We start from the raw sequence: 16,976 nt of genomic DNA on the forward strand, positions 1-16,976 counted from the left end.
TCACCCCAGCCTCCTCCCCTCTCCAAAAGGAAAACAAATAAACACATCCTGGGCAAAGGAACAGAAGTACCTCTGGCTCTTCTCTGGCTCTTACCCTTCTGGGTGTCTACACTAACCTCGGAGGGAGCCCACGTGAAGGAGCCTCACTGTCTTCCAATGAAGTTTAGTGGGAGAATGTTTAAAGGCTTTCAATGCTGGGCCTGGCTTTGAAGACTGATGCCTGCACTTCCACCCGAGAGCTAACTGGGCTTGAGGGAACAAGGCTGTGCCCAGCCATGAGAGGGAGGGCTCTCCATAGGGCTCCCAGCCCTCTACACTGCGGGAACAATAGAGCTGGTTAGCATGAATAATCAGGTAAAATAGGAAAGAATCCCACCGCAGACGGATCTTTCTCCAGCCGGGCTCCTCCTCTCTACCTCACCTACAGCCACCTGAAAGGACCGAATGTTTGGTTTCATTGACACTGACACAATTTCTGGCCCCTTTCCCAGGAGCAAAGATTCCTAGTCCTGGCTCTGAGTTCAATTTCACCGCTGAAAAGGATAATGAGAAATTAACCACAAAAATGATCATCCAATTCACTTTAAGGTTTCCAAAGCACTTTTCAAAAGTTTCTCCCGATTTGTGCAATGATCTTGGGTAGGAAGTGTGGTTCTTATCCCCAGGTTACAGATGAGTAAACTGAGTCAGCTACTGGTTAAGTGACTTGCCCAGGGTCATGCATATGGGAAGGGTCTGAAGTCATATTTGAACTCTGAATCCAGTGCTCTATCCACTGGGCTACTTAGTTGCTTCTAGTTAGGATACAGGACATTGAAACTAAGTTGACTGTGCAATTTTCAGTTCTAATATTGTACTTTAATATCAAGTAACCTAAGATGGCATTTTCCTTATCTTAAAAACTGGAAGACAGATAATGTGTTAGCTGCCCATGGTACTTGGCCAATTCCTCCCAGGAAATGAGCAGTCATAGACAGGTCCTTGGAAAGAAAAATACATTTGAATTAATATGAATATAATTTTTTTCAAATGCCCCTTCCTTCAGTCAAAGGAAAAGCTTTTGTCACCCACCCATTCCAAACAAAAAACAAAAACAAAAACAGAATTTCTGGTTAATTTGCATTTGGGGTTTTAATTGTAGACTTCTTCAAGTCATGGGCTTCTTTGTTTCTTTGTTTCTTTCCTTCTTTCCTTCTTTCCTTCTTTCCTTCTTTCCTTCTTTCTTTCTTTCTTTCTTTCTTTCTTTCTTTCTTTCTTTCTTTCTTTCTTTCTTTCTTTCTTTCTTTCTTTCTTTCTTTCTTTCTTTCTTTCTTTCTTTCTTTCTTTCTTTCTTTCTTTCTTTCTTTCTTTCTTTCTTTCTTTCTTTCTTTCTCTCTTTCTTTCTTTCTCTCTCTTTCCTTCCTTCCTTCCTTCCTTCCTTTCTTCCTTCCTTTCCTTCTTTCCTTCTTTCCTTCTGTTTTTCTTTTCATCTTGCCTTTGTATTCCAAGTGCTACATTTATTTCCTGGCACTTATTATGTAGTACCTGTGGAATGTTTGTTTGTTACTTTAAATTGGGAAAAAACAGGATTGCCCAAGGAAGAAGACTTCTGTGTGTCTACATCACAGACTTGACAATATTCTGTTCTCTGTATTCTTAAGCTCCCAAGTCCTAAGGAACTTCTTGTCACAGTTAATGACTAAACTGGGACTGGGATGTTGGAATTAGGTCCCTAATCCTGTGTGCTAACCATTAGACTGCATCTCCACAAGAGAATTTTGGCTCAGCATGCTGTTTCCTGGAGTCTTCACTCCCTCCAGCACAGGTTTTCATCATGGAAGTCAAAATTCCAGAAAGCAAAGTCATCCGGGGGTGGGAAGGTGTGGAGGGGAGAGGAAGGAGCTCCAGTTTAGGATTGAGGGTCTGGTGGGAACATTTTGGAAAATGTAGGTGCTATTTCCTGCAATCAAGACTTGCCAAAGCTTGATAATCATTTCCCAGCTGTGTCGTTCTGGTGAATTGTTTCTAGTCCTGGTGAATTCATGGCTGGGTTTGCAAGTTAAAAAGGGGAGGGGATCAGTTTTATCCTGCTGACAGAATGTAGGGAATAGAGGTCCCCCAGTGCCTTCCTGCCTGGCCTTCACCTTGAGGGAAGCTTGGCTTTGTGTCCACGCGTGAAAAACAGCCTCCATTGCAGTATGTCAGGCAGTTCTCGGTTCAGTTTGTGTCAACCCTAATAAGCCAGTTGACAATAAGACAGTTGGTGTCTGCTCCAGGACTGGCACCTCTATAGGGAAGTTAGGGGCATTTCAATCACAGGAAGCTTCACTTTGTTCAGCAAATGAATCTTTCTCCAGGAGATTTCCCTTTGTCTCCCTCTGTTTTTCTTTTCTGCTTTTCTTCTTTTCCTTTCTCTTCTTCCTCTCCCTCTGCCTTCTCTTCTTTTGTTGCTCTTCTCATTTCTCCCTATTTCTTTTCTACTCATTTATTTTCTTTCTCTCTCTTCTTTATCACTCCACTCCATCTCTCCATTTCTTTTTTATCCTCTTCTCCTCTCATCCTCTCTTCTTTCTTTTCCTCTCTCTTTCTTCTCCTCACTCTTTCCCACCTCCCTCCCTGTCTCTATCTTTTTCATTTAAGTCATTATGTAATAGTACTCACTTCACTTGTCCCTAGAAGACATTTTTCATGGGGAAATAAAAGCATCCACATTTTAAGGCATCACAGAAGCCACGACTCATACATGTCACAAAGATTTGATGCTAGCACGATGTTCTCCTTATGTGAGGGAAGTATATGGTGAATGCAGGCATCCCCACTTCACCGATGAGGAACCTGAGCTTCCCAAACCTGAAGTGATGTGTCCATGATCACACGGCTGGTGAATGGCAGGCTGGAGTCTTACTCTTACATCCTTGTGACTTGGAAGTCACCATGATGGAGGTGCTGAGTTCTACTGCCATATCAGAGGCCAGCATTACCTGTTAACTTACATTTAGAAGTAACCCCAAGTGACTCTGCCCCCTAAGAGCTAGATTGATGCCCAAGACCAAGGGATACGTAGTCATTTGACATGCTCCAGTCTTGATCAGGATCTCCCCACCTTCCAAGTGACTTTTCCTTGACTTATATTTTGTATGGATTGTTCTGTTTCCCTCTAGTGTCCCTCCATCTATCCATGTTACCACCTCCTGAGCCTTCTCCTCGGCTTAGAGAAACAAGTGAATATCCTCTTGCCAGAAGCCAGTCCTTCTTGGACCTGACAGATCGTAGAAGGCCTGTTCTTTAATTTCCTTCATTCTGTTAAAACTAACCAGCAAGAGAGCATCCTTCCAATTCTGCTTTCTATAGTTGCTCAGGAGCCAGGAAACAGATGAGGGCAGCTGGGGACTTTGTATACCATTTAGGTCATGTCGGAATCCTTTCTGCCCTCCTCTCCTCCCCCAGTTATTTATATTTTATGAGTCTTATAACTGTACCAGGGCTTCCTTCATACAAATTCCCTTCATATGACCTTGCCCTCAGCATCTCTGTAGGGACAACAACGTTTTTCTATAGACTTTCTTATTTTTTTTTTCCTGGGGAACATGAAGCCAGATTTTTTTTTTAGAAAAAATAAAAAAACAACAGTTGAATAGCCTATCCCTTTAACTTTTTTCCCATCTGTGGTTATTGGTGAGAGACTGAAGGCTTTAGAATTGGACAGTGTGTTATTGACAAAAGCATTTGGCGCCTCGTCGTGTTCCAGTGATGAATGAGATGAATACCTTGGAGTCAGCTGGCATCCTGGGAAGTATCTCCAAGAAGGCAAAAAAGCCAGTTTAAAAAAATCAATTTTTTTATCATTTAACAAATGTGGTCTGACTTGAGAATTGTTTTCTCATCATATGAAACCATATGAAAAAAGGAGAGAGGGAGAAAAAGAGAGAGAGACAGACAGAGACAGAGAGATACAGAGAGACACCCAAAAGGCAGAGAGAGGGAGAGAAAGACAGAGAGCGAGAGATTGAGAGAGAGTTTTAAATGGATTATGTGGATGTATGTAATTCTTGAAAGTGTACTTATACAAGACAGAAATGACAATATATGTCTGAGCTGAAGCTGTGCCCATTTTTCTGGGATACTTTATACATAAACAATGCATTGATGAGTGAGAACTCATGAGATAATGTGTTTAAATCACTTTGCAAATCTGAGAATGCAAACACACACATATGCACACAGATCCACATATTGCTGCATGCACCTCATTGTTAAAGCAATGCCCCATAGTAGAGTCATTCAGAATCTGTTTCATGCTAGCACTGCTCTCCTGAGATCCAGCCCAAGGGAAGCAGGGGGAGATTTTCTCATTCACTTGGGGCTCTGCTATTACAGCTAATAATGGACTTGGAGAAGGAAGCTGCATGGTGGAAGGAATTTGAGAGCATTTCTAAGCACATCATCTCTAATTTAAACTTACGTCTGAAGATGTGGTGAGGTGTAGTCTGGCTCAACCCTGGGAGCGGTCCCCATTTTTTATTACTTATTCATCCCCATGCCCCTGGGAGGTGGGCTAAGATTGTATTAAACAGATGAGAAAACTCAAGGCATTGAATGGACAAATGATTTTTTTCTGGGCTTCAGAAGGAAAATCAGGAGCAGTGCTAAATGTTAATATTCGTAAAGATCCAGGAACTTATTTATCCAGATTCTGCCTCTAATATTTACTAATCGTCTATGCAAGGGCAAGTCACTAACCTCCAAGCCTCAGTTTGCTCATCTCTAGAATGGAGAACATGAAAACTGTAACATGTACCCAACAAGGCTGCTATGTATGAGATGTGAATTTTAAAGCCCTATGTGAATGCCACTTATTATACTGGGCAAAAAGCAGTGGCTGGATGGCTTAATGATTGGAGTTCTGGACTCAGGGTCCAGAAAAAACAAATTCGAAACCTGCCTATGAAATTCATTAGCTAAAGTAAAGTGGGCAGCTAGGTGGTTCAATGGATAGAGTGCCAGGCTTGTTGTCAGAAAAACTCTTCCTGAGTTCAAATATAGCCTCCCACACTAATTAGCTCTATGATCTTGGCTGTATCGCTTAACCCTGTTTGCCTCAGTTTTCTTACCTGTAAAATGAACTGGAAAAGGAAAAAAGCTACTTCAATATCTTTGCCAAGAAAGCCACAAAAGGGTTCATGAGGTTGGAGAAGACTGAATGGATGGAACAACAATAAAATGGCTCTATGACAGCACCTACCTCCTAATGTTGTTGTGAGAATTAAATGAGCCGATTTTTATTAAGTGCTTTGTAATCCTTACAATATTGGCAATGATGATAGTAAGGATGCTGCTGAGGGAGCTGAGAAGTTAATTGAATTATTCCAGATTAATACAGTGGGTATGTCTCACTCAGATTCTGGATTTAGATATCCACATTTTTCTGGCTCCAAGGCTAGCCCTCTCTTCACTCTGCCTCCTCACTCTTTGTGGACATGAAAAAGCTTTGAATTCAGGCTTAGCCCTCCCAAGGCCTTTCTTTTTGAAAGGGAAAGGTGGACACCTCTTGGGGAGTCAAAGAGATTAGCAGGTGGCCTATTGGTTGCTCCCTAAATGACTTCCAAGCAAAGGAGGCACCAGGAAATAGACTGACCCTGAAAGAAGGAAATGCCCCAAAGAAATGCGTATGTGTGGAATGTGACCTTAGTTCTGTTCAATAACCTTAATCAGAAATGATACCAAATGATCATTTCTTGAAAGGAAGACATGTGCCCATTTGCTGTATGTGCCTCCCCCAAAAGAAGAAAAGCTTGAGCATGCAGAGATCTGATGTGAAGTACTTGGGGATGCTTAAAGAAAGGGTTTAGTTTCAAAGTATTAACCAAATGGGGTTAGTAGCTACCCTTTCACTTAGTCTTAGTGAAATGACTTCCCCTTGTGCCTGGCTAGGAGTCCAATATGGCTCAGGATTCCTGTAGGTATTGCTGGAACTCTCTAAGAATATAATGTGTTCATTATCTGGAAAACCTGCAAAACAGAGGCAAAACTTGGGTAGAGTGGTTGGAGCTTTGCTCTAGGGTGCTAAAATTTAGAAAGTGTTTATTTTACTTGAAATTGTTCAGTACTTTAGAAACAAGTGTGCTTAATAGAGTAGAGAAAACCTTCTCTGTTATGGAGATTGTGCTCTCTCTCTCTCTCTCCCCAAATCCTACTCCAGGCAGCAATCACTCAGCACTGGCTTTATGATGTCTTGTGGAGTCTACCCAGAGCAATGGGCACCCAAATGAATTTGTCTTTAAAATTTGATTTGAGAGTGAATTTCATATGCAAGTTCCTTGAGGGAAGGAGAGAGCTTTGTGTTTTCACCTTCCTTTGTATCCAGTGTGCCTGGCACCAAGCAAGAGCAGATTCTTGTTGGCTGATTGAATGAAACTCGTGCCATTTGTCCTGGGCACCAACATTTGAGGATAGTGGCTCTGCCTCATTGTGTGTATGTGCATGTATGAGTGAGAGGAAATGAGATCATTTTCATTTAAAAATAACATAAGAAAGCAATCCATGCATTTGAAACAAGAGACAAAGGCAACATTTCTTCATTCAAAGTTGCCATCAGTGGATTGACCATCCTCCATGACAGTAGGCTCCCACTGGGTTCTCAAGCCAACTATGGTCACCACAATAGATGACTCATTATAGTTTGGGCATAATTTCCCTAAGAGGGTTTCTTAGAATCTGTGCCAGGTCTTTTGTCTCATCTCTCCTGATACAGAGAAGGAAAAAATGGAAAGAAGAGCCACCTCCTACCTTTGATGAAAATGGAAGCCTTGGCAGTTGGGGATCTGGAGGCTTCTCAAGAAAAAATGTGTCTGGCATTTTATAGATTCTATTGTTATGTGCTACATCTAAGCCTTGTGTTGTACCCCTTTTCCCTCTTTGTCCCCAATCAGCTCTTTGTGGGCTAGGAGATTCCTTCTTATCTCTGTGAATGTGCATTGCATGTCATAGCATCCTTACTTTCCTTGAAGGCTCAGTTTAGCTGCCACAGCTTTTGTGAAGAAATGCCCTGATGAGTTCTCTCCCCTGGTCAAATTATCTCCCCTCTCATTACCTGTCCGCATACATGATGTATTCTCCCCTTTCCACATGCCCTCAACTACTTCCCAGCAGAAAGCCACCTCTACAACATGGGATAAGTCATTATATTGGAAGGGCAAAGACTGCCTTTTGACTTCTTCTGTATCCTCACCACTTGGCAAAATGCCTGGCCCATAGTAATCACTGAATTAATATTTGTTTGTTTGTTTTTAATTAATGCTAGTTGAATTGAATCAATTTGTCTGGATCTCAGTTTCCTCATTTTAAAAAATTTTTATTTAATTAATTAATTTAGAATATTTTTCCATGGTTACATGATTCATGTTATTTCCCTCCCCTTCCCTGCTCCAACAGCCAACGCATAATTCCCCTGGGTTTTACTGTATCATTGATCAAGACCCATTCCTTATAATTGATAATTACACTAAGGTGATTGCTTAGAGTCTACATCCCCAATCATATCCCCATCAAACAATGTGGTCAAGTAACTCTTCTTCTATGGTTCTATTCCCACAGTTCTTCCTCTGGATGCGGATAGCATTCTTTCTCAAAAATCCCTCAGAATTGTCCTGTATTATTGCATTACTGCTAGTAGAGAAGTCCTTTACATTCAATTGTGCCACAGTGTATCAGTCTCTGTGTACAATGTCCTCCTGGTTCTGCTCCTTTTACTCTGCATCAGTTCCTGGAGGTTTTTCTAGTTCACATGGAATCCCTCCAGTTCATTATTCCTTTGAGCACAATAGTATTCCATCACCAACATACACCACATTTTGTTCAGCCATTCCCCAATTGGAGGGTATGCCTTCATTTTCCAATTTTTTGTCATCACAAAGAGCGTGGTTATAAATATTTTGGTACAAGTCTTTTTCCTTATGATCTCCTTGGCATACAAACCCATCAGTGATATGGCTGGATCAAAGGACAGGCAGTCTTTTAGTACCCTTTGGACATAGTTCCAAATGATCATCCAGAATGGTTGGATCATTCCACCAGCAATGCTTTAGTGTCCAATTTTGCCACATCCCCTCCAGCATTTATGAATTTCCTTTGCTGTTATGTTAGCCAGTCTGTTGGGTATCAGGTGGTACTTCAGAATTGCTTAGATTTGCATTTATCTAATTATAAGATTTAGAACACTTTTTCATGTTTTTATTGATAATTTTGATTTCTTTATCTGAAAATTGCCTATTTACATCCCTTGACCATTTATTAATTGGGGAATGGCTTGATTTTTTATAAAATTGATTTAGCTCCTAGTTCCCTCATTTCTACAGTGAAGGGGTTGGGTTTAAAGACATTGGCAATCCCTTCCAGGCCTGCTGTGATGATGTTATCAATGCAAGATCTGTGAGGGCAAGAATTGTTTGTTTGTTTGTTTGTTTCTGTCCCCAAGTACCTTGCACAATCTCTTGTGCAAAGTAATCCTTTGATAAATGCTCAGTGAATTTAATAAATATGATTTTGCGTCTAGCACATAGAACCTGAGGTCTGCCTTTGTTTCCTTTTCAGACTCTTTTTCAGGAGTATTGAATTGACCTCGTATATTTATGTCTGGGAGAATTATAGACTCTTCAATCTGCCATGTGATTCTCTATGGATGTGGTATTTGACCTTCTTCGGAGTTGACCTATGCTACTATTGGTCCCACCGCATGGCCCATGGTAAGTTACAGGGAGATGACATCTCACTGATGATTTGTGTATGTGATGGTTGTGAAGTGTATTAAGATTGATTGTGGAGGATGCCTTTGAAACTTGAGTGGAAAAAATCTTGTCATTCTGGAGATGAGAAAGAAGACAAAGGTGGGGATCAGAGCATATGTCTCAAATGTCCCCCCCACACTTCCCATGTTTACCACCAAAGGCTGGATAATATTCAAAATTCTCTGTGTCTTCCACCCGCTGACTTCCATCCATTTTTCATTGCTCCTGATGACACCATTCTAGGATAAGTGGAAAGAGGCTTGTAAACAGTGCGGCCTTCCTCATCAGCCTGATTGAATGTGAATTTAGAAGAAAGTTGGAGCAGTCTTTATGCCTAGGTAATGGGAGTCAATGCCAGGAAGATGTAAGCCTCATTCAACTCAACTCTGGCCATCTCCTTCACATTCCCAGAGAAAATGTAATCAGCTAAGAACTCAGCAAACTGAGGCATTCCAGGGTTACCAGGCCTTCAAAAAAAATACTCAAGGTCAGCCTTGCCTTATTCTAAATAGAACCCTTTCCAGACTGGATTCTAGACTGTTCCCTTCAGAGGGAGAGCTCTGTGGGACCAAGAAAAAGTAGAGAAGGGCCTCTGTCTCTGAAGCCCCACAGGGACTGGCTAAAGTCCAGAAGAGACTGCAGAGCTGGCAGAGAGGGGAAAATGAGGTCACAGCTGGAAGAGGCTGATGTTGGTGGCAGAGATCAGTGGTGATGAGATTCTGTAACGGAATTGGGAACAGAGGGAAGTGTTCAGTCTTGAAACAATACTGTGGAACGGAACTTAGCTTTTTGGTGGGTGGGTGGACTGAGGGGGTAGGTAGGAAGGAAAAGGAGGAGGTCTGGAATAATACTGAGAAGGAGGATGGGAGGTGGGATGAGGGAGAGAGAGCAGGGAGCAGGATGAATAAGGAAGGTATGCACAAGTACATATGGAAGGGTGGGAGTTGGGGGAAGGAGGGGAAAGAGAATGATGGAATGTCCCTAGAGTCAATGACCTGTCCAGGCAAAGGGAGAAGAAACCTCCCAGTTTGAGGATGAAAAAGTTTTCCTTTTTGTGAGAGCATTTTTATTTTTTTCACATTTTCAACAAATGGATTTTTATTTGAAAAGAAGCCCATGTTTAAAAAACAAATAAATATAAATGATTGAGGGAGAAGATATTTTGCTTGTCTTATTCTACAAGTAGGTAGCATGGCCTATGCAAAAAAAGCCAGAGTTTTAGTTAGAGAAACTGAGTTTAAATCTCCGCTCATACCCATGAGACTTTGGCCAGCTCACTAGATCTCTGTGGGCCTGAGCTTCTTATCTATAACTTGGGGGATCTGAACTAACTGATCCCTGGAGTCCTTTCTAGATCTTCACATACCATTCTAGGACATGTTGCCTTCAAAAATAGTAAAGAAATCCATTCTGACTGGCACATATGTGTGTGTGTCCCAAACTGTGAGGATGGGATTGATCCCAAGAGACTCCCAAATTGAGCAGAAATTAAATTAATAATGAAGGTTTATTTACAAACACCATTTAATCTACTATATGTAAATTGCACAAAGAAGAATAAAGAAGGTCTAGGACCGTGATTTCTTAGGTTAAAGTCCATTGAATAATTTTGGCCTTTTCGGTAGAAAGATAAATGTGCAAAGCGTTATCATCCATTCCTTCCCTTACTGGAATAAATGTGGCCTGGCTCATTTGAGGGTGCTCTCTTTAGTAGAATTACATAATAAAGTGCTTTACAACCATCATTAACTGATGCCTCAGTTTCCTTTCCTGGAGATGAAGATAAAAACGTCTACCTGCTCAGCTCACAGAATTCTGGAGGTTCCACTGACTAAGCATCTTCAAAGTGCTTTGCAAACCCCAATGTGCTGTAGACCTGCAGCTTCAATTGGCATGAAAGTCATGATCAGAAGCAGGGAATACCCATAATCAGACATGAGCAGGGACATCAGGAAGCCTGGTTCATGGCATTAACGGTGTTTTCAGTGAAGGAAGCACAACAAATCACCATGGAAGGAGCAGTGCTCAGAACAGCCTCCATATTGGATTCCAATGACTAGAACCTGCTGATGTAGAGAGCAGCAGCTCGAGAACATTCTGGAAAAGTGCTCTCCCAAGACTTCTAGCTGCTGAAGCCCAATCATGCATTCACAAATGATTGGCTCAGAATAGAAGGCTATTAAGGAAAGACAACAGAAGAAAAAGAAAGAAAGAAGTCCTGGGACCAAGTGTCAGTTTCCAAACTATAGTATGATGCTGACATTCCTGTTCTAAAAGTGAACAATGAGTAGGAAATAAGTGATAAATTCCATGTCTTTATATGCATGGGGATGCATACTGTTAAAGGCAATTACTGTAAAGCTACACGTTTATTTAAATGGTACTAAATTAAGTTTAATTAATTTAAATTTTCTATATATTCATAGGCATAAAACCACAATATATCACAACAAAATTACATTCTTTTCATCTATATGGGAGAGACAGGAAGGAATAATGGCTGACTGGCTGGACTTGGGTCCAGGAAGACTTGGCTTCAGGGCCTTGTGCTCACTGTGCCACCTTGGCCGAGTCATTGAACTTGCTGGTGCTCTGGGTAGTCTCCAAGAATATAACTTTGGTGAAGGTGATGGTGAGGGAGTGTCCTTTCCTTGGAGTTCCATATGCCATTGAGATTCCAGCATTGGTTCCTATCTTTACTCGGTCTGTGAGAATAAGCAAACATGTACTGAAGTTAGAGTAAATTCTTGAATCCAGAGTAGAAGTAAAATCCACAGCCTCACTATAGAACAGCCTGACTGTTCTAAAGGTGAAGGATACTCTCTTTTTTTTTTTTTAAGAAAAAAGAATCCCTTCACATGTTAGTGGAAGTTGTCATCTTCCTCTGATGGAATGTAGGCAATCCTGTGGTCATCAGAACAGAAGCCTTGGACAAAGTAGAAAAAACAGAAGCAGCAACAGTGAGAAACATATTATAATCCATGGATATTTGACAACTGCCTAATAATCCCCAGCATTTTAGCCTCACAACAACCCCAAAGGGCAGGTTCTATGGATTGGAGATGTCAAGAATTCTGAAAAATAAAAGGATTGATTTGGGTAGCAATCTAGCTTTTATATTGACTGTCTATGGACCTTCTTATTCCCCTCGTTGCTTTTCAAGAGCAGGAACTGTTGTGGTGGCGGGGTATTGTTTTTTTTTTTTGGGGGGGTATACCTAGAACCCAGCTTCATGCCTGGAGCATCAAGTGAATTGATGGAGATTGATTCCATGAAGGTGAAAGACACTAAACAAGGTCATGCAACAATTGTTCAGAGCATCTAGGAATATTTATCTTTTAGAAGAGAATGCATATAAGAGAATAAAATCCCTATTCTAAAATGTTTTAAGCCTTATTTCATCAAAAAGGAATTTATCCTCATCTCCTCCAATGCCATGGAAAAGAGCTACCACAAAGGATGGAAGCTATGGAAGAGGGGACCCAATTATTGTGTAATTAAAGTAGTACTATGACCATTCCTGCTATCCCAGAGGATGGTTGGTCCCTCAGTGAAAGATGGTTTCAGGTGGAGACTGTTCAGGGACATGGAAAAGGACATCCAAGCTTCAGACTTCATTTGAGCTCCACGATCTCTGAAATTTCTCTCTTTTGGAAGATTTGAGGATTTTTTTGGATACTTCCAAGAACTAACCAAGAAACGAACCCAGGCTTTCTGACAATGAACCCAGCATTCTTTTTGACCCCTAGAATAATTTTTATCAAGTGACCTGTGATAAAAACACAGACTGTGTCAAAGGAAGGGATGTTAGTTCCATTTCCTCATTCAGCAGATGAGGAAGCAAAGAGTGACTCCCTCAAAGACTTTTTAAGAATAAGTTTTTATTGATGTCTTTTGTTTTTTACTTCATCATAGTGATCGCTAGTGGCCTTCTTCTCTCCCTTCCTGAGATGCATCCCACATGAAATATATTTATTTTATAAAAAGGAAAAAGAAAGTCAGGACAATTGATTAGTACATTGAGAAAGTCAGAAACCATATGCAGTTTGTAAGTCTTGTGGAACCCCCACCTCCACACAGTGGTGAGTTGTGGATTTCTTCTCCTTTCTCTTCATTTGAGTTTTGCATGATCTTTATATTTTGGTTATATTTACTTTGAGTCTTTTGGTGGGTCATTGTTCTTTGCATTAACACTGTTGTGATTAAAGTATGTATTGCCTTTTTGACTCTGCTGACTTCACTCAGTATCGGTTCCTAGAAATATTTCTGTGTCTCTTTTTAATTTGTTAAATTGATAATCATTTCTTACAGCACAGTGTCTGACATATAGCAGACATTTAACAAATGTTGATTTGCTAATTGTCACAGTTTTGCCATTCTTGTTGTTATGTCTGACTCTTTGTGACACCATAGACCATAGCATGCCATGCCCTTCCATCATTCACTATCTCTTGAAGACTGTCCAAGCTCATCTTCTTTTTGTCCATGACACTATCCATCCATCTTGTCTTCTGCTGTCAGCTTCTCCTTTTGCCTTCAATCTTTCCTAATATCAGGATCTTCTCCAATGAGCATCATCTTCAATAGCGCAGCTGGAGTCCCATTACCTTCACTAGCTTTTTTGTTAGCAATGCTTTCAAAGACTCATCAGACATTCTCCAGCATGTCTGACTCTCAATCAGAAATGACACCATTATTATCAGTGATGCTAAAATCTTTCTTCTATAGTTCCTCTGAACATTCTTGCCATCTTTTTAAAATTTCTTTTACTTCTATTAAATCTCTACAATTTTTGTTTCCAAGTCCAGTTTTGCATGAAACATTCTCTTAATAGCTCTAATTTTCTTGAAAAGATATCTTCTATTTTCCATTGTCTTAATTTCTTCTACTTTGCATTTCTTGTTTTTAAGAAAATCGTCCTATCTCTCCTTGCTATTCTCTGGAATTCTGCTTTCAGCTGAGCATATCTTTCCCTTTCCCTATCCTTCTTTCCTCAGCTATTTGTAAAGCTGAAAAGTATATACACAATATGATTTCCACATTGACCATCTGGGGATGTCTGTGTGTAGAGTTGCCTTTTGGGTTGTTGAAAAAGAGAGTTTACTCTGAACAATGAATTATCTTTGTTTTTAATATAGTACTTTCTTTTATTTAAGAGACAGTTAATCTTGCTAAATTAGCTATTTGTCTCAACATTCCTGGATACTTGACTGGACAACTCAGCCAAAATAGTCAGAGGCACCATCTCACCCAGGAGAACTCTAACTTTTTTTTTTTAATTTGGAAAATTTTATTTAATTAATTAATTTAGAATATTTTTCCATGGTTACAGGATTCATATTCTTTCCCTCCCCCCCTCCCTCCTGTAGCTGATGCACAAATCCACTGGGTTTTACATGTCATTAATCAAGACTTGTGTCTATATTATTGATAGTTGCACTAGGGTGATTGTTTAGAGTCTACATCCTCAATCATATCACCATCAACTCATGTGATCAGGCAGTTCTTTTTCTTGTGGGTTTCTACTCCCACAGTTCTTTCTCTGGATGTGGATACATTCTTTCTCATAAATCCCTCAGAATTATCCTGTATTATTGCATTACTGCTAGTAGAGAATTCCTTTACATTTAATTGTACCACAGTGTATCCGTCTCTATGTACAATGTTCTCCTGGTTCTGTTCCTTTTGCTCTGCATCAAATCCTGGAGGTTGTTCCAGTTCACATGGAATTCCTCCAGTTGAACAATGAATTATCCTGATAAAACTCTATTCCTTTCTACCCGGCTTCATTTTGTACTCCAAGGCCAAAGTTACATGTTATTCCAGTTTTACTTTTTTTTTTTTAATTTTGCATGCCAATCCCCTATTATGAATGTGCCATCTTCTTTTTATGTTATTTCTAGAAGATATTATAGGTCTTTCTAGAACTAATCAGCTTTCTCCTCTTTAACATAAGTGGCTGGAGCATAGACTTGTATTACTACTATGCTGAGTAGTTGGCCTTGGATTCTAGCATATGTCATTCTTAAGATTATATTGCAGAAATTGGGACATTAATGCATTGCTGGTGGAGTTGGGAATTGATGCAGCCATTCTGGAGGGCATTTTGGAACTATGCCCAAAGGATGCTAAAAGACTGTCTACCCTTTGATTCAGCCAGAGCACTGCTGGTTTTGTACCCCAAAGCGATAATAAGGAAAAAGACTTGTACAAGAATATTCATAGCTGTGCTGTTTGTGGTGGAAAAAATTGGAAAATGAGGGGATGCCCTTCATTTGGGGAATGGCTGAACACATTGTGGTATCTCTTGGTGATGGAATCCTATTGTGCTCAAAGGAATAATAAACTGGAGGGATTCCATGTGAACTGGAATGACCTCCAGGAACTGACGCAGTGTGAAAGGAGCAGAACCAGAAGAACATTGTACACAGAGACTGATACACTGTGGCACAATCAAATATAATTGACTTCTCTACTAGAAGTAATACTATGATCTAGGACAATCCTGAGGGACTTATGAGAAAGAATGTATCCACATCCAGAGGAAGAACTGTGGGAGCAGAAACACAGAAGAAAAACAACTGTTTGATCACATGGGTTGATGGATACATGATTGGGGATATAGACCCTAAAGGATCACCCTAGTGCAAATATCAATAATATGGGAATAGGTCTTGATCAGTGATACATGTAAAACCCAGAGGAATTACATTTTGGCTATGGGAAAGGGATTGAGAGACATCAGGAAAAGTACATGAATCATGTGACCATAGAAAAATATTATAAATAAATTAATTAAATAAAATTTTCCAAAGGAAAAAAAAAGATTATAGTGCAGTACTGCTTTTCTCACCTTTTTATTGACCAAGAGGGCTCCTCTATTTCTTTTAAGGGATTCTTGCCCCTCTGGTGTAAGAAATGATCACCTAAATTAAATTCACTCATTCCCATCTATTTAATTTTGCTAATACCCAAGATACTGAGATCTAATCTTTTTATCTCCTGTTTGACCATGTCCAATTTACCTTGGTTCATTAATCTTACATTCTGGGTTCCTGTGCAAGTTTCCTTTTGACTTTGGCCCAGCTGCTTCATTAATACTGCAGCTGTCCTCTGCACTCCCCAGTAGTATATTTATTGGGCACCTTCTGACTCGAGGGGCTCATCTTGTGATGACACGCATTTTCTTATTTTAATGGTGATCTTGGGGTTTTCTTGGCACAGATACTGGCATGGTTTGCCGTTTCCATCTTCAGTGGCTCACCTTTTGTCAAAACTCTCCACTCTCCACTATGACTTATTCATCCCAGGTAACTCTGCATGGCATAGCTCCTAGTCTTATTGAGCTTTGGAAGTCTCTCATCCATAACAGTGCAGTGACACTGGAGGAGTGGCTGGCACAGTAATAGTTCATGATATTCACATACCACAATTTATTTAGCTACTCCTCAATTATTGCATATCCATTTGTTTCTATTTCTTGGCTTTCACAAAAGATGTTGCTATAAATATTTTTCTATAATTGGAGACTTTTTTTTTCATATGAATAGCTTCCTTGTGATAGAAGCGAGGTAATGGAACCTCTGATTCAAAAAGTATGGACATTTTAGTCACTTAATTTACATAATTCCAGATTGCTTTCCAAAATAGATGTGCCACTTTGCAGTTCCACCAGTGACGTATTAGTGTATCTTTTGCTCCACATCTCCTCCACAATTGACTGTTGTCATTTTTGTTATCTTTTCCAATTTGCAGGGAGTGAGGGAAAACTGAAGGATTGTCTTGCACTGGATTTCTCTTATTATTAATGTTTTAGAGCATTCACTCCTGTGATTGTGAATATTTTGTAATTCTCTTGAGAAATATTCTTTCATATGCTTTGACCACTGACCTAATACTCCCCAAACTCTTGTAGGTCATTGGTGACAGAATTGAGACTAGAATCTACATCTCCTAAGTTTATAGTTGAAAGGAAGGCATGGGGGGGGCAGCTGGGTAGCTCAGTGGATTGAGAGCCAGGCTTAGAAATGGGAGGTCCTGGGTTCAAATCTGGTCTCAGATACTTCCCAGCTGTGTGACCCTAGGCAAGTCACTTGACCCCCATTGCCTAGCCCTTACCACTCTTCTTCCTTGGAACCAATACATAGTATTTATTCTAAGACAGAAGGTAAGGGTTCAAGAAAAAAAAAAGGAAGGCATGAGAATGTCAAGTGA

General features: G+C 40.2%; 1 protein-coding gene across 1 annotated transcript in view; it reads left to right on the plus strand.

The window, feature by feature from the left end:
* AGMO (alkylglycerol monooxygenase) overlaps positions 1–16,976 on the plus strand; it is a 381,369-nt gene that overhangs the window by 36,752 nt on the left and 327,641 nt on the right. Inside the window, exon 3 of the mRNA XM_007505432.2 lies at positions 8,569–8,720. Coding sequence (XP_007505494.1) covers positions 8,569–8,720 — 152 coding nt within the window. The remainder of the gene's footprint in view (positions 1–8,568; positions 8,721–16,976) is intronic.

Source organism: Monodelphis domestica, chromosome 5 (assembly GCF_027887165.1).
Source record: "Monodelphis domestica isolate mMonDom1 chromosome 5, mMonDom1.pri, whole genome shotgun sequence".
In the NCBI taxonomy this organism is placed as follows: domain Eukaryota; kingdom Metazoa; phylum Chordata; class Mammalia; order Didelphimorphia; family Didelphidae; genus Monodelphis; species Monodelphis domestica.